This window comes from Perna viridis, chromosome 4 (assembly GCF_037379345.1).
Source record: "Perna viridis isolate PV_CMFRI_1.1 ecotype Kerala chromosome 4, ASM3737934v1, whole genome shotgun sequence".
NCBI classification, from domain to species: domain Eukaryota; kingdom Metazoa; phylum Mollusca; class Bivalvia; order Mytilida; family Mytilidae; genus Perna; species Perna viridis.
In genome coordinates, this window is record NC_142448.1 from 5,169,700 (window position 1) to 5,186,889 (window position 17,190).

At 31.9% G+C, this 17,190-nt stretch overlaps 1 protein-coding gene across 1 annotated transcript in view; it reads right to left on the reverse strand.

Annotated features, from left to right (window-relative positions):
- Positions 1 to 1,408: 1,408 nt before the first annotated feature.
- Positions 1,409 to 17,190, reverse strand: part of LOC148618540 (transducin beta-like protein 3) — a 30,364-nt gene continuing 14,582 nt past the window's right edge. The window contains exons 11-24 of the mRNA XM_088577584.1: positions 16,875 to 17,069; positions 16,419 to 16,525; positions 15,750 to 15,936; positions 15,079 to 15,168; positions 13,754 to 13,822; positions 12,647 to 12,717; positions 9,416 to 9,572; positions 7,826 to 7,884; positions 7,476 to 7,579; positions 6,889 to 6,960; positions 4,312 to 4,470; positions 3,960 to 4,047; positions 3,219 to 3,333; positions 1,409 to 1,540 (exon numbers count right to left, since the gene is read on the reverse strand). Of these exons, the coding sequence (XP_088433710.1) occupies positions 1,424 to 1,540; positions 3,219 to 3,333; positions 3,960 to 4,047; positions 4,312 to 4,470; positions 6,889 to 6,960; positions 7,476 to 7,579; positions 7,826 to 7,884; positions 9,416 to 9,572; positions 12,647 to 12,717; positions 13,754 to 13,822; positions 15,079 to 15,168; positions 15,750 to 15,936; positions 16,419 to 16,525; positions 16,875 to 17,069 (1,590 nt within the window). The 3' untranslated portion in view covers positions 1,409 to 1,423. The remainder of the gene's footprint in view (positions 1,541 to 3,218; positions 3,334 to 3,959; positions 4,048 to 4,311; positions 4,471 to 6,888; positions 6,961 to 7,475; positions 7,580 to 7,825; positions 7,885 to 9,415; positions 9,573 to 12,646; positions 12,718 to 13,753; positions 13,823 to 15,078; positions 15,169 to 15,749; positions 15,937 to 16,418; positions 16,526 to 16,874; positions 17,070 to 17,190) is intronic.

Below are 17,190 nucleotides of genomic sequence, written 5' to 3' on the forward strand. Positions count from 1 at the left end.
TCACATATATCTCCAAAACCATTAGGTTAAGCCAAATTCTGACATAGGTGAAAGTGTTCAGCATGATGAAATCCATCTTTGGTCATATTTTCGTTTCAATTCATTGGGCTCACTTACCACTTCCGGGTCAAATGGCCACCCCCCTATATAGTACCAAAAACACACTGAACCTAGACATATGCATTGTAAGTGCATTATTTGTGTGTATTATGATTAAAAGTAGTCAAAATAAAGCTAAGAATGTGTATTTTAAAATCATATATAAACTTAACTACAAAAGTGTATGAATATTGTTTACATGTGTGAGTAATTTGCCTCCATGCTGTCAGTTAGCAGAACAGGTAAAAATATGGATTTTCAGTATTATTTATTCAAGTAAATTTTGTGAAGAATTTCTACAATCATCATACCATTAGCATAATGATTTTGGAAGCCTTATTTTCAAAGCTTCGCAACGTTATGCAACTTTAAGATGTCATTTGTCCTTGGAATTCACAGTGAAACTTTGAAAATTACTTTTTTAACATGCAAAGTAATGGAAACGTTAGAAGTGGTTAGTGAGACCATTGACTCATGTTGGAATTATTTCCCTTTTTTAGCAGAAAGTGAATAAGAGTGATTTAACCAAGTAAATTTGCTGGGAAAATTAAAATTGATAAAAGGTGTCTAGTTTTGGAAAATCATATGTTCATCAAGTAAATTATTTTCTAAAGCTGCAATTGTTTATTTAGTATAATTACAAAGTAGGATAAATATTCAGTTAAAATAGTTTTTGAATGTAATTGCAAATTGTATTTTGGACAAGTTTAAAAATTATGGAAAAAAGTGAAATGGAACATAATTTGTAAATGTAAATGAAGATGGATGGCTACAGTTTATACCACAGTAATCAATAGTAAAGAATGACATTAAATTTCTGCATATTCGAGAGAGAAAAAAAAAAGTGCAAAATAATATGGGAAAGACAAATGTACGATCACAGTTTATTTTACATCATGTAATCTTTTAATGTTTTCCATACTACAATTGTAACTGGAATAAAAAAAAACTCCAGTGCTGACAGCACTTTGATTTTTCAGCTTCACTGTAATGCTTTTTTTTTAGTTTTTGATTTATGATGGGTCTTTTGCCCCATAATGTTGAAGGACATCATTTCTTAATCGATTTATTTATCAAATTGACGCAAATGGAAAAATCACCCCTACCTGAACATATTATAGTGACATATATCCAATATGTTTTCATGTTTCAAATGATTTATGGCAAAAAATAAGCAATTATCCGATCTATCAGAGAACATTCATGTTAAATGTTAACAGGTAAAATATCACATGAACCAGAGGTAAACCTAAATTGAAAGCTTAACATTGAACACTAATTTAAAATTGCATTCAAATGAAATAAAAGCTATATAATGTAAACTTTATTTTTTCTTTTTCTTTTGTAATGACTGTTTTAGTTTTTTGTTACTGTCTCTGTTCGTCCCTATCTTTTTCCTTTTCTTTGATCTGTCTGACTTCAAAGAATCTATTTGATTGGCCTACAATAAGTTAAAAATATTTCTATTATTAAACAAACAGCATGCAATATGTTTAAACATGGTAAATTTATTTGAAACCAATCTTTCACCTTTTGACAGATGTATTATAGTACACTGTTTAATAAAAGAATCACTTCATTTGTCATTGTGTTAGTAGGCCACCTTAAATGGATTTCTGTGACAATCCCATCTAAGTTTTTATGGTTCTAAACTTTTTTTTTAAAGAAATCCAACAAAAATAAATTTGCTGTCATGAGTGACAACATTATGGTAACAGATAAACAGACTAATAGACAGAAGGACCAGTCAGAAACATTATACACAACATAGTGGTGAAAACAGATAAACAGACTGATAGACAGGAGGGCCTGTCAGAAACATTATACACAACATAGTGGTGGTAACAGATAAACAGACTGATAGACATGAGGGCCTGTCAGAAACAATATACACAACATAGTGGTGAAAACAGATAAACAGACTGATAGACAGGAGGGCCTGTCAGAAACATTATACACAACATAGTGGTAATAGATAAACAGACTGATAGACAGGAGGGCCTGTCAGAAACATTATACACAACATAGTGGTAACAGATAAACAGACTGATAGACAGGAGGGCCTGTCAGAAACATTATACACAACATAGTGGTAACAGATAAACAGACTGATAGACAGGAGGGCCTGTCAGAAACATTATACACAACATAGTGCTAACAGATAAACAGACTGATAGACAGAAGGACCAGTCAGAAACATTATACACAACATAGTGGTAATAGATAAACAGACTGAGCGACAGATGGGCCTGTCAGAAACAATATACACAACATAGTGGTAATAGATAAACAGACTGATAGACAGGAGGGCCTGTCAGAAACATTATACACAACATAGTGCTAACAAATAAACAGACTGATAGACAGAAGGACCAGTCAGAAACATTATACATTATACACAACATAGTGGTAATAGATAAACAGACTGATAGACAGGAGGGCCTGTCAGAAACAATATACACAACATAGTGGTGGTAACAGATAAACAGACTGATAGACAGAAGAGCCAGTCAGAAACAATATACACAACATAGTGGTGAAAACAGATAAACAGACTGATAGAGGAGGGGCAGTCAGAAACATTATACACAACATAATGGTGGTAACAGATAAACAGACTGATCGACAGGAGGGCCAGTCAGAAACATTATACACAACATAATGGTGGTAACAGATAAACAGACTGATAGACAGAAGAGCCAGTCAGAAACATTATATACAACATAGTGCTAACAGATAAAGACTGAGCGACAGATGGGCCAGTCAGAAACATTATACACAACATAGTGGTGGTAACAGATAAACAGACTGATAGACAAAAGGGCCAGTCAGAAACATTATATACAACATAGCGGTAACAGATAAACAGACTGATAGACAGAAGGGCCAGTCAGAAACATTATACACAACATAGTGGTGGTAACAGATAAACAGACTGATAGACAGAAGGGCCAGTCAGAAATATTATACCCTATTCAACTTCACTGTGTGAGGTATAACTAACACCAAAGCAACTTGGGGAATTTTAGTGATAAGCTTACAAACAAAGATATGAAAATATATAATACTCTGTTGTTTGTCCATTATATCACTACAATTTTACTAATACCAATCCTCACATTTAAACTTGTTTCCTCCTCATTTGACATAACATTTATATCTTCTTCATCTTCACTTTCCTTTGCATTACTGACAGACTGATTAACTCTTCCATCATCAGGCTGATCAGACATACTACAATACAAAATACATGTGATCAGTGGTGATACAAGTACTTGCTGTATATGTATTGTAAAAATTCTGAGAATGATACAAGTGAATTACTCAAGTACATAGAGTTAAAATAATATACTGACTGTAAAGAAATTGACTAGATTTTAAAAATGCTAAGCAGTGTATTATTATCCCAGCTAGATGGTTACATACCTTTGTATAATAAATATGAGGACTTGTAGAAAAATGCACAAACAATATTGTTTCTATTCTTTGAAGGGGAGAGTAAATATGCCAATACACATATAAACCAGGCCCTCTATGGCCTTGATCTTCAAGACTACCAGGATGTCTTAGAGCTTGCTTAAAGGTGTGTTTACACATGTTGAAGATGTCTGGTGATCTCTGAAGGTATTTACTATTTTGGATTTATGTTATACATTGGTGAATTTGTTGCATTTAAGTTGCATTTCATCATAATCGTTCTTTTTACCTAGGTATGAAAGGATTGATTTTATTATCATGACATTACAATCACATCTTCCTTATTTGGAAAGAAAAATCTTCAATCAAAGCTTTCTCTTTATTTTAAACAACAAAACCAGTACCATTATTTTTACTCATAAAAGTTTAGAGAAAATATATACCTATCAGTGATTCCCTTCATACAATGCCAAGTATATTCCACAAACATGGCCTGTTGTTGTAATCTTGTCATTCTGTTGAAATGTCTCTCTGTAACATGGATAAAAGATAAAAATATATAAATATGGTAAACAAAATAATTTGAGAGTGTCCGGAATGATAATATTCTGAAGGTTGACAATATCATCTGTGAGTGTCTAGAATGATTGGAATCTGAAGGTAAACAATTTCATTTGAGTGTCTAGGATAACAGGAATATGAAGTTGTATTTACATTGGAAATACAATCTAACAGAAATGTTTTTTATGAAATATTTAGCTCATAATTATATTCATTTCATTACAATTATCAAACCTGTATAAGGCAGCAGTCCTTCTAATGTTGATTTTATGCTTGGGAACTTGACCAAATCTTCAGCAGTGTAAGACTTTAGAACTGTACCAAGGACAAACTGTGCTTCATGACAGTTCTTACTGTTGGTGTTCCACTGGCTACAAAACCTTAACACTGAATCTGTCGATAAAAATATGTTTGAAATCTCTGAATGGTTGCAGTTTCATACAAGTGAAAACTTAAAACATAAAACATCACATACACAAACAGAAGCACTGTGCTATTGACCTCAGTACTGTGCTATCTTGCTACAAGCACTGTGCTATAAAATTAAATATGAGGATTAAAAATCAGTAACAACAGGAAACATGTGCTCTGAAGTCATTTACGAGATCCTACAAGGTACTTAGCTTTGAAACCAATAGCAGTAGACACACTATTTTCTGTTGATCACCGCATAACCGCACAGGTGTCTGAAGCCAATAATAATTATGACTTTGCTGACAAGATTCATCAGTCACCCCACCTGGCCACAATTTAATTTTAAAGAAGGTATCGATCAGATACTAATATCCTATACTGAACCAATCAAAATTGACTATGGTCAAAGGTAACTCGACCCAGGCCCCACCAAAGCATGTGGCTACTTATAAATGCAAAGACAAAGTTTAATGTTGTAAAATCACCAGATGTTTTCAACATTAAGAAGCTGATTTACCTTATAAAAGAACCTATTAAATTCCCAAACAATATTTATTATTCTATCAGATACTTCCTAAATACTTTGAAATGAAAAAGGAAATGGCCGTCTTTTGTTTACATTGCCATGTTGTTGTGTATACATGTTTTTTTGGCAGGAAAATCAGTTAAGAACAATATTGTAAAATCCCCCCCAAATCTAAAAATAGTACCACAGGTGTAATGAAAAAAAATATGGACAAAAATTTATTGTAAGACATGATAATGGGTTTCTGTCACAAATAAACTTCATTTTAACCATAATAATAATAAAAAAAAAAAAAAAAAAAAACAATAACAAAAAAAAACAAAACAACTAGTGTGTAAACTTTAAATAACAATTAAAAGATCTATATTTTTTTCCTGGCAACTGTGTTAGCTCCACACTACTGACACCCTGAAAACTTCTGGCAACATAAATTTCAAGACCAGAGTAGTCTATTATATCTGAATAGATCATTCTAAATCTATACATATATTGAAAGTTACACAGACTGGAAAAAAGTTTAATAGAGAATGTGCTTAATCAAATGAATATCATTCATATGAGCCATTGAGGCCCTAAAACAAATGAAAAATTGAAATGGGTCTGTTGTAAGCAAAAATTTGCAGGTAAAACATCAATGAAGAATCCTCTGGATGTGTGTGTGTGTGTGTGTGTGTATGAATTAGAAGAAATGTTTATGAAGAATAACTTATCATAATTTGATAGAATATCTATTAAATATTTGTGTCAAATATAAAAAGGAAAAATAAAAAATGGTGCTAAAGTTTTAACTACTGCAATTGAAGAAAAAGTAAAATATTTACCTATGAATAATTCTAGAACACTAGAAGAAGCATGTCTTACATTCAATCTTTAATAAGAACAGGTACTTCGCAAAAAAACAAAAAACAAAAAACAAAACTAGAAGCCCTGTTTGTCACAGGAGCCCCCACATCATTTGTTAGTAGTGAGTTTTTTAATAAATCAAATGTGTCTGTAAGACATAACTGATGCCCCTGCTCGCTAGATTTGCCATATTGAGAACATCTTTCTTTTTGTATGAAGACATGGTTTGCAGATTCAGAAAGGTTATGTACTGTTGGTTGATGCAGTAAATATTTGGTATGTTAGGATAAACACTACAAAAATACTTGGGATGAGAAAAAGAAGACTGATGGATGGACTGACAGACAACATAAAAAATGTTAATACCCCCAATAACAAATTCCTAACTTTGTTGCTCGGGGTACATTTCTGACAAAAATTACAAAGTCCAATTATCACCCAGTTCTGTTATATTCCACAAAAATCAAAATCCTATGATCTTGCACTCCATCATTATGTATAGAAACAACCGGCAACAAATATTTTAGATGTAGTTCAAAAACTACAGAAGGAGATAGCTGACCAAGCCACATAGCCCTATTTCTGATGAAAATGACTACAGTAAGTCTAAATATCACCAATTTCCGTAATATTTCACGAAAATCAAAATCTTTTGACCCTGCACACCTTCATCACATGTAGAAATATTCAGTAAAATATTTTAGATGTAGTTCAAAAACTGTGTAAGGAGTTAGCTGGACTAGCTATGATCATGTGTAATCCAGATGGACGGACGGCACGACAGACAGACGGCACAACAGACGGACGGCACGACAGATGGCACGATGGACAGATGGACTGACAAATTAACTGACGGGGTAAATTAATATGCCCCATGACTATTTGTCGAAGTGGCATAACAAAAACCCATAAAAACAAATCAATCTGACACGTTATACATATATTATATAATAGATTACAGACAAACAAAGTAGAAATAAAGATCCATTCATTATATATTATATAAAAGGTATTTTCCTTATCATTACCTAACTGATCTTGTCTAAGTTTCTGTAAAGTTACTTGAAGGTCTTCTATCCCAGTGTTACCTCTAAGTATTTCTGAAATCAAGTCATATAGCTTAATTAACATCTTATAGTTACAACAAGTTCACAACAATACTTCATACTATCTGTATTTTACTGGTTTTGTATCAGTCATCTTTAGGACATTTTATACAGAATTTTGCATCCTCTTCAGTGCAAATATAGGTTCAAGAAATGTAACAGTATACATGTTATAATTGATGATGTAAAGTCGCATAGTTAGTATATGACGAAAATACAGGTAAACTATGAAAGGTAAAGTGAATGAAACTATTGTTTATATCCAATGCATGGCCAAAATGTTAACAACTTTATTTCCTTCAAACATTTTTCACTTTATGTATATCCAACTGGTTTATTTTCAGTGACCACTATAGCCTACCTTTCTCCAGTGGTTTATTTTCAGTGACCCCTATAGCCGACCTTCCTCCAGTGGTTTATTTTCAGTGACCCCTATAGCCGACCTTAATGTTTAGACCGTTTAAAGAATTTGTTTTGACAAAATGTGCAAGTCCAAAATAGCAATTTACCTTTCAAAATAGTAAGAACTTTGTACGGCTGTTCTAATTTTATTGCTAAAGCAATTGCTTTGTGAAACTTCTTTTGCTGAATTAGGTTAGATAACTCTTGTTCTCTGAAATGAAAATCAATACAAGCAAATATGTAATGCAGATGAATTTATATATATATATGTTGTAAAACAAAAACATTTAAAAACATTTTAACTTGAGCTCCAGAATTACCACAGTTATTCAAGAAGAACTGTACAATCAAAGGAACCATAAATGATTTAATGAGCCATTCATGGTTTCACAATGTAAAAGTATGTACATAGACATGTATGACTTTATCTTACAAACACATAGTAACTATACCTCACCTGATTATAAACTGTTCTTGTTCTTTTCTAGTGGTGTCTTCCACTTCTTGTGTGACATCCTAGAATCAAAATGTATGGCCTAATTTATCACTTCAAAGTTTATTTTTTAATATTCTCATTGGTTCATTTAGATTAATAACAGTTCAGTCATACTTCTCAAAGAAGAATATTATCAACCATTAACAAACGATAACAACATAAACAAATATTTCTGAAAAACTGATAAACATGTATATAGTAAATACATGTACCTACCAGTAGAGACCCACAGAAAAACACACTGATAAACATGTATATAGTAAATACCTACCAGTAGAGACCAACAGAAAAACACACTGATAAACATGTATATAGTAAATACCTACCAGTAGAGACCCACAGAAAAACACACTGATAAACATGTATATAGTAAAAACCTACCAGTAGAGATCCACAGAAAAACACACTGATAAACATGTATATAGTAAAAACCTACATCCCTACCAGTAGAGACCCACAGAAAAGCACACTGATAAACATGTATATAGTAAATACCTACCAGTAGAGACCCACAGAAAAACACACTGATAAACATGTATATAGTAAAAACCTACCATTAGAGATCCACAGAAAAACACACTGATAAACATGTATATAGTAAAAACCTACATCCCTACCAGTAGAGACCCACAGAAAAACACACTGATAAACATGTATATAGTAAAAACCTACCAGTAAAGACCCACAGAAAAACACACTGATAAACATGTATATAGTAAAAACCTACATCCCTACCAGTAGAGACCCACAGAAAAAGGTTTCTGGACCAGAATGAATGAAATAATAGATATAACAAATTCAAACTATGCATTTTCCACTTAAATTCAAATCCAAATACAGCTGGATTCAGCAAAAAAATCCAAAGTTTTTAATTCTAGTAGGAAAAAGTATGCACAGTAATTCTGTGCCTATTGGACTTCAATGTGAACTGACCTGAAAACAAGGCTCAAAATAAAATATATATATGCACTGTTAAATTCAGCTGACCTAAGGATCTTGATGATTTTATTTATTAAACAAAGTATTATTTTAAATCCTGTATTGGAGATTTAGAAATTGGGTCATATTCTAAATTCTAAATACAGAGTTAGATTTAGTATATCTAAGAAGAAAAAGATCTAAAATTCTAAAAAAAAATAATCTGCAGTGAAATTGGTTAAGAAATGAGCATTTTCTTTTTCTAAGTTTGCATTTTCCTTTTGACTACAATCTTAAAATATTAACCCTTATCTTTCTTTTGGGGTATGGAGCCTTATGTTAAAACTTCTTTCCAGATTTAAAACTGCTAGAATAATTTATATCTTTCAAACTCAATTGGAGAGGGGATAAATCAGTACATCTAGACGATGTAGATATCAAGGGTGATTGGTGGAACTAAAAACTATAGTCTCCTACACCTTTACACCAGTTATAGACAGTGGTCAATTTCACAAAAAGTGTTAATTGATTTCAAGTTATAATGTCATAATACTATTTTATGTAAAAATGCCATAGTTTACAACACATTTTACTCTTAGAATTTTTTGCAAAACCACTGATTGTTTTGTCTACCTTCCATTCCAGAATAGTTGAGTCAGCTCCTCCAGTTATCACTTGACTCTCATTAGAACTAACAGTTAGGCCCCATAACTTATCTTCATGCTCATCAAATGTCTTCACACATTCATTAGATTTGATTGTCCACAACTTTAACAAACCATCTGAACCACTGAAATCAAAGTTTGACAACCATGTTAGACCAAATGATTAGGGTAATAACTACTTGAAGCAATTAGGATTTTTTAATTGTTATTTTTCTTCCCTTATCAGATTGCAATTAGATAAACAAGGAGCTCCAGGAGTCTGAATTGCTCACCTGATTAAATTTTGCCTTTTTAAGGGCAATAAATTTAACAGGGAGTTGCCCAACAATTTTGACTCAATAAGACTGGTAGAATTTATCATAAGGATCATTTCTTCAATTGAAAGTTTCTATCTATCATAGTTTTCATGATAATGGCTGAAAATTAAAAAAAAAAATATCATTTCTTACCTTTCAATGGTAATAACTCTTACAAGGAGTCGTCTGACAACTTTGATCCCTTGGAGACTTTCTAGGCCTTACAATAAGGATCATTTCAGCAATTGAAAGAATTTGGCTAAACCTAACAATTTTGGAGATTGTGAGAAAAACTACTGTCTGACTAGGCTTAACAGACTAAAATGAAAATTTTAAAACAGATCTCAACATAATGAACACTAGTCTGACCCCCGTATTCAATTTTTTTTGTAAAAGCAGCCATGCTTTTTGACGGATCAAAAAATCTAATTGATCAAGTAGTGTCAGTTGAGAAGAAATAACATTAAAAATAGCAAAGAAGACGTTGAAAAAGGGCAATAACTCTAGCATGGATTAGGTCTCATTAACCACTTCCGGGTCAAATGGTCACCCCCCCACCCCCCATGTAGTACCAAAACCACACTGAACCTAGAAATATGCATTGTAAGTGCATTATTTGAGTGATCAAAAGTAGTCAAAATAAAGCTGAGAAAGTGTACAAAATCATATTTGTAATTTACTACAAAAGTGTATGAATATTGTTTACATGTGTGAGTAATTTGCCTGCATGCTGTCAGTTAGCAAAAAAGGTAAAAATGTGGATTTTCAGTATTTTATATTTAAGTAAATTTTGTGAAGAATTGTACCATTAGAATATTGATTTTGGAAGCCTTATTTTCGAACATTTGCAATGGTATGCAACTTTAAGGTGTCATTTGTCCTGGGAATTCACAGTGAAACACTGAAAATTACTTGTTTAACATGTAAAGTAATGGAAAAGCTAGAAGTGGTTAGTGAGACCTTAAAATATTGAAACATAAATTTGACCACAATTAGATTTCATCATGCTGAATACTTTTACTCAAGTAAGAATTTGGCAAAACCTAACAGTTTTGGAGATATATGCGAAAAAAAAGTATTGTTTTAGTAATGGTGGCCATGTTTTTGAAGGGATCAAAAATCTAAACACTATTTTAGTGCAAGATACCCTAAGGAACACCTGTGCAGTTTGATATAATGCCGCTCAGCAGATTCAGAGAAGATATTTGAAAAACTGCTAACAGAAGGCGAGAGACGATGACGATGGATGCCATGAAAGAGATAAAAATGCTTTTAAAAAAAACTACCAATTTGCTGATTTGGAAAATGTAACAAGAGGCTCCCAGAAGCCTGAATCTCTTACCTGGTTCTATGGTTCTATTTTTGTCTTTCAAGGGCAATAACTCTAACAAAGAGCTGTCCAACAGTTTTTACTCAAAAGAAGACCCAGGTAGGACATATCCTAAGGATCATTTCAAGAAATTGAAAGTTCCTTTCTACGTAACATAGTTTTCAAGATACTGCCTGAAACTGTTAAAAACATCATTTTTCGCCTTTCAAGGACAATAACTTTATCAATGAGCCGTCTGACATCTTTGATCCAATGCAGCCTTTTGTAGGCATTATCATAAGGATCATTTCAGCAATCTAATTTTTTTTTTATCTATCATAATTACATCCTTTGGTGATTTAGGATAAGTTGCTTTTAAAAAGTTTAGTGGAATTAACCATTTTTGGAGTCTACAATACTAGCTTGAAGGGTTTGATAAATTACATGACTATGTGGGACCTTTCGAATCTGTTCAAAATTTCAAGTTTTCATTCCCTATTGTTAACTATTCATTTTAAGACGGCAACTTCCCCTTGCCACTTTCATATGGCATTAAAATATCACAATTGGGTTAATTTGCTCATATCTGTAACAATGTTTTTAAAAGGAATCTTTAAACAACCAAAAAATTACTACATCAAGGTTTCAATATCACAAGCTCATAAAAACATTCAAAAAATTTGTCAATTTCATGGAAATATTCTTCACAAATCACGGAAATACTCACCAAATAAGTTGGCTAAACTATTAAATAGGCTAATTCAGAAGAGATATTTTTATGATATTATGGCACAAAGAGGACTAAGTATAGTTATGATATTGTTGTCAAATAGTTAAAGATAGCTTCTTTTAGTATTAACTTTGATTCACTCATAGAGTCTTTACATAGAAACTAACACCTCCTTTATTTAAAAGCAGTTTTTGGCATGACACAGGTTGTGTCCTAACTGTATGAGTAATAATGTACCATGTTCTCCATAATGCATGGGAAGGATTTGGGTTGATTTTACATACAAAGAGGACTTAAATTTGTTTTTTTTTCTGTTTTAACAAAGGCCTCAGACCTTTTTTAACTGATTTTATGGTGTTTGATCATGTAATATTTTTTTTCCACCATTGCCAGATATAAAAGGGGGAGGATTGTGATCATGCCAAAGTACTTTAACTCCACCACATTTTTTGTGCATGTCCCATGTCAGTAACTTCTGGCTCCTGTATGTAGTGTTTCGTTTGCACTTTCAGTTTACCTTTATGTTGCTGGAGTATTTTGCTGTATATGTGTATGATGTTGTTTTTGGGCCAGCTGCAGCCTGCCCCGGAGGTGTGAGGGTTTAGGAGGAGTTGAGCTCAGAAAATGAAGAAGAAATGTGGACAGACAGAAGGGGTGATTCCTATATACCCCCAAACTTTGTTTGCGGGGGTATAAAAAGTGTCATGCACTGGTTTATTTCAAAATTCCTAATTATCTAAAATTCTATCAAACTTTTTTTTTTTATAATCTGATCATACAGAATAGATTTTTTCAGATATTTTTGCAATACAAACCACCTTACCACACCTTTTAATTTCTGATTTAAAAAAAAGTTATACAAACCTTGACAACAACTGCATCCCTCTTGTAAGAAAGACAACTCTTAAAACTGAACTGTCATGTCCTTCAAATGTCTGTAAGTAATTTAAAAGATCCAAATATATTATTACAAAATCTTTTAAACTGATATTTTTACACATATAGAAACAGCTATGGTGAAATGCAACAAACGCACCATTGTATAACCCGATAAAAATAGTGAATATTTACAGAGATCACCAAAGGGTCTTAAGTAAGTGTTAACACACCTTCAAATAAACTGAAAGGCCCCAAAAACAAAAGTAATAAAATCCATGGTAATAGATGATGACACGTCTTCAAAATAAACTAAAAAGTCATATAATGACACATAAACACATTAGTGACCAACATTAACATTAGAGCAAAATTTTGAACCAATTATCATGCTGCAAGGACAGCAGACAACTTGGAAATAGTGGACAAAACTAGATTAAGGAAATGAAAAATCCCCAAAACATGCTTCATTCATAAATTATTTGTTGGAAATTTTGAATTTGATCTTGAGCTTGATTAACAAAGAATTAAATCAAAAATTAACTAAAAGATTTAAAAAAATAAAATGTAGAAAAATGAGTTCAATAAAAAAATATTTCCATTTATTATACCTGACTTGTGTAAAAATATTTGTATACCTCAAATATAAGACATATTTTAAGAGCATTTTATTTCATTAAATAAAGACTTTCTCAAAATAAATGTGTTTTGATGAAGTCAAGCCACAGAATAGATACAACAGCAAAGTCATTAAATATGCTAAGGATTAGAAAAATATTAGTATTAAACACATCCACTTCCGGCGGGACATCAGGTTTACTTGAATTACTGCTTAAATACTACAAAACAATAACAATATTAGTGTCCATTTTTGTATTATGTTTTTGGCAAAATTAAGCCACCTTACAGGGAGCCATTTTTTTAACTGACAATATAGATTCACTTTCTTATATACCAATATCTTTTCAAATTGTATGCAGAAATTGACAGAAAAAACATCTAGAAATTCTGTAAAATAAATAGGTGAAATTTGTGTAGTTAACATTATGCCTAATGAACTACTACTAGTACAATGGAAGTTATACATAAACCTACCTTAACACATGTAAAGTCAGACAATGCCCAGATCTTTATTGTACCATCAGCTGAAGAGGTCACTACACACTGTAAAAAAATATATCAAAACCTGTAATTTGATATGAGTTGGGTAAGATCATATTCGTTCTGATAGAGTGTAAAAGCATGATATTCACCTATACCTAACCCCAAATTTTAATAAACAAGAGGCTCCCAGGAGCCTGAATTGCTCACCTGGTTGTATTTTGCCTTTTAAGGGCAATAAATTTAACAAGAAGTTGTCCAACAATTTTGACTCAAGAAGACTTTGGTAGGACTTATCATAAGGATCATTTCACTAAATGAAAGTTTCTTTCTATCAATCATAGTTTTCAAGGGCAATAACTCTTACAATGACTCATCTGACAACTTTTATTACTGGAGACTTTTGTAGGCCTTATAATAAGGATCATTTGAGCAATTAAAAGAACTTTATAGCCAGATGGCCTCAATTAAGAGTTATAAGGCTTCAAAGCATTCTACTTGTACTTGTAAGTGCATTATATATTTTATGTGTAGTTTTACATCTGTTTGAATTTTGAATGTTGTATATCAAAACAACTATTTATTTTTCCATAATCATGCACATCGATGTACTTATTTTAATTTTTTAACATTTTGAATTTAATTGATATTTTTAAGAGATATGACAGGGATTAGTCCTTAAATAAGAAGAAAGCAAATGCATTATTTTTTTCTTATAGAACAATTTACACACTAAAGACAAGACAGAAATAGTAACATGTGGTTATATATTATGTTCCATTACGTGTTTGTCATTTCAACATTCATTGTCATCTGTTTATCATCATTATTTACATTTCTAATAAATCAAACAATCATAAGAAATGAGTTCAGGTGACAGAATAAGGTCATGACCTCTTGTTTGTACCCTCTACCTGTTATGGAGAGATCTACTAAAATTCCCTGCAAAAACATATAGCCACTGCTCACAATGAAGAGTGCCTGTGTATTGATAGCTTTACATTGTAGAATTTGTTGGAGGATTTGTTGCTACTCATTAAGAATAGGCACCTGTTATCAAATTAAAAATAAGTTATTAGAAACACAAGTAACATTCAAACCTGTGTTTACAGTCACTTATATAGTATAGGCTCCAATTCATAATGAGTAGTACCAATTCCTCCAACAAATTTTCCAATATGAAAGATACTTAACATACTTCAATCAGATATGTGGTTAGTAGGAGTTTAATTGCTTTTCAGATGATCACTCTGATTGAAAATGATATCTATGAAATCTAAATTAGTCTTTTATTTTTCAAATCAACTCATGTCACTTACCTGGTCAACAGGAGAAAACTGAACACACCAAATTCCCTTTCTGTGGCCTCTCAAAACACCAATCATTGACAAGTCCTTACTTAACCACAGCTTAAAAGAAACAGTAGACATAAAACATATGAAACCTAATGTAAAACCAAATTATTTTCCTATTCCATGATGTCATGAAAGTTTCAATAGCAATTCATTTATTGTGTGACTTATGTTCTTCACAATATAAGGAACTATTCACAGCAACTTATTTTTGCATATTTTTCTTGCTCACGAAATTAGTGAAAATAAATCCCTTCAAAAATAAGTTGGTTTACAGAATTAATTAACAGTATACAGCCTACATTTACACTTAAACAATACCCACTTAAAAGTTTGGATTATAAAATACACGGTAACAAGTTTTCTCTTAAAGAAATAGTTTACAAAGCTAATAATCTGTCCAAGCTATCATGGAAAGGATAGTCATCTTGAGTTTTAATAAAATATTATTTGGAATACTACCATGAGATTATACCTGGTTGTAGTCTTTTGAGAGAAACCTTTATTCATTTTTGTCCCTGTATTTTTCTTTCTGGTGTTGTTACCATTATAAGTATATTCTTTGACCTCTCACCTTCAAGTTTCAAATATAGTTGAAACATGTTACCTCACTTTACATGTAGATTTAATTAGAATACCTTGGCTGTTTTATCCTGAGAACCAGTAACAATATATTTATCATTTGGTGACACAGATATACTGTTAATATCTTTGTCATGTGCCCTCTCTGTAGCTCTGCAGTGTAAGTTATATTTACTGATGTCTACATTCCAGACTTTAATTGTACTGTCTTCTCCTCCACTCACAACAAATTTACCATGTAAACTGAAAACAAAACAGCATTACATCTCTGATGACAAAAAAATTACCACATAAACTGAAACAGCATCTCAAATTTCAGAAACAAATTGAAATTGGGAGTTTCAATGCTGCAATTGCAATGCAGTTGTATTATTTTCAATAGTTTATTGTTACATGTAACAGTAAATACGAGATAGTAGAACAGTAAAATGAAAAAAATGAATGATTCATACATTATTACAAGATATCACTGCATCCTACAGAGGAATGGGTCATTAAATGTGTCAAGTTAAAATATGTACTGTAATTAGGAGATAATTTTATTAATGGTGTCATATTTTGTGGTTTGGTATATTTATGGTTCAATTGGCTTACAAAGTATTGGTTTATTCAAGCATCTTTTCATATGAATTTCCATTGGAACTGAAAATAAAAAAATAACCTTGCATAACAATGAACTCTGTATCCCAAACAAAAAATATTAGATTTCCAGAAAATATAATCACCATGATAGGGAAATTGATCCTACAGAGCTTGTATGACCTTGACCTTCACCACAACAATACACCTGTCCTGTATCAGGATTATAACTCCACAACCTTATACTGTTATCCTAAAAAGAAACCAGAAACTTAAAGATTTTGAACAGCTCAAATTGTCAGTAATAAACTGTTAAATCTCGGTTCTGATCTCAGGGTGGTTGTGAAAACAATAACCCAGAATGTAGAGATATCAACAAGCTTTGATTAATCTCTTACAACTGTTTTCTGTTATCCTTTTATCATTATATTCAAAGATAACATGGGTAATCACTGAAAAAAACAAAAAGTCACAATGTCACTGGTATTATCTATTATCAAAACTATCTATAAATGAGAGAAAGAAAGAATGCAACTAGACTGGTATTCCAGAACAAAATATCAAAGTAAAGAAAATACTCAGGAAAAAAGAACATGACTTACTTTAGATGATGTAGCAATAAGATTAGTTTTCCTATTGACAGAAACACCCAATATAATATCTGTATGTCCATGTAGAATCTGACAGCTCCATGTGTTAACATCATATACTTTGAGGAGTTCTGAGTTGGTACAAACAACAAGATGGGAATCATCTATCAACTGTAGATCTAGTACCTCATCCATGTATCCACAAAACTATCAAACCAAATTATAGATGTATGGTTGTTTCTATACTACTCTAAACCAATCTCAATCAAATATTCTCATTAAAGTACGATGAAAAATTTGAACAATCAATTTTTATGTTGGGTTACAG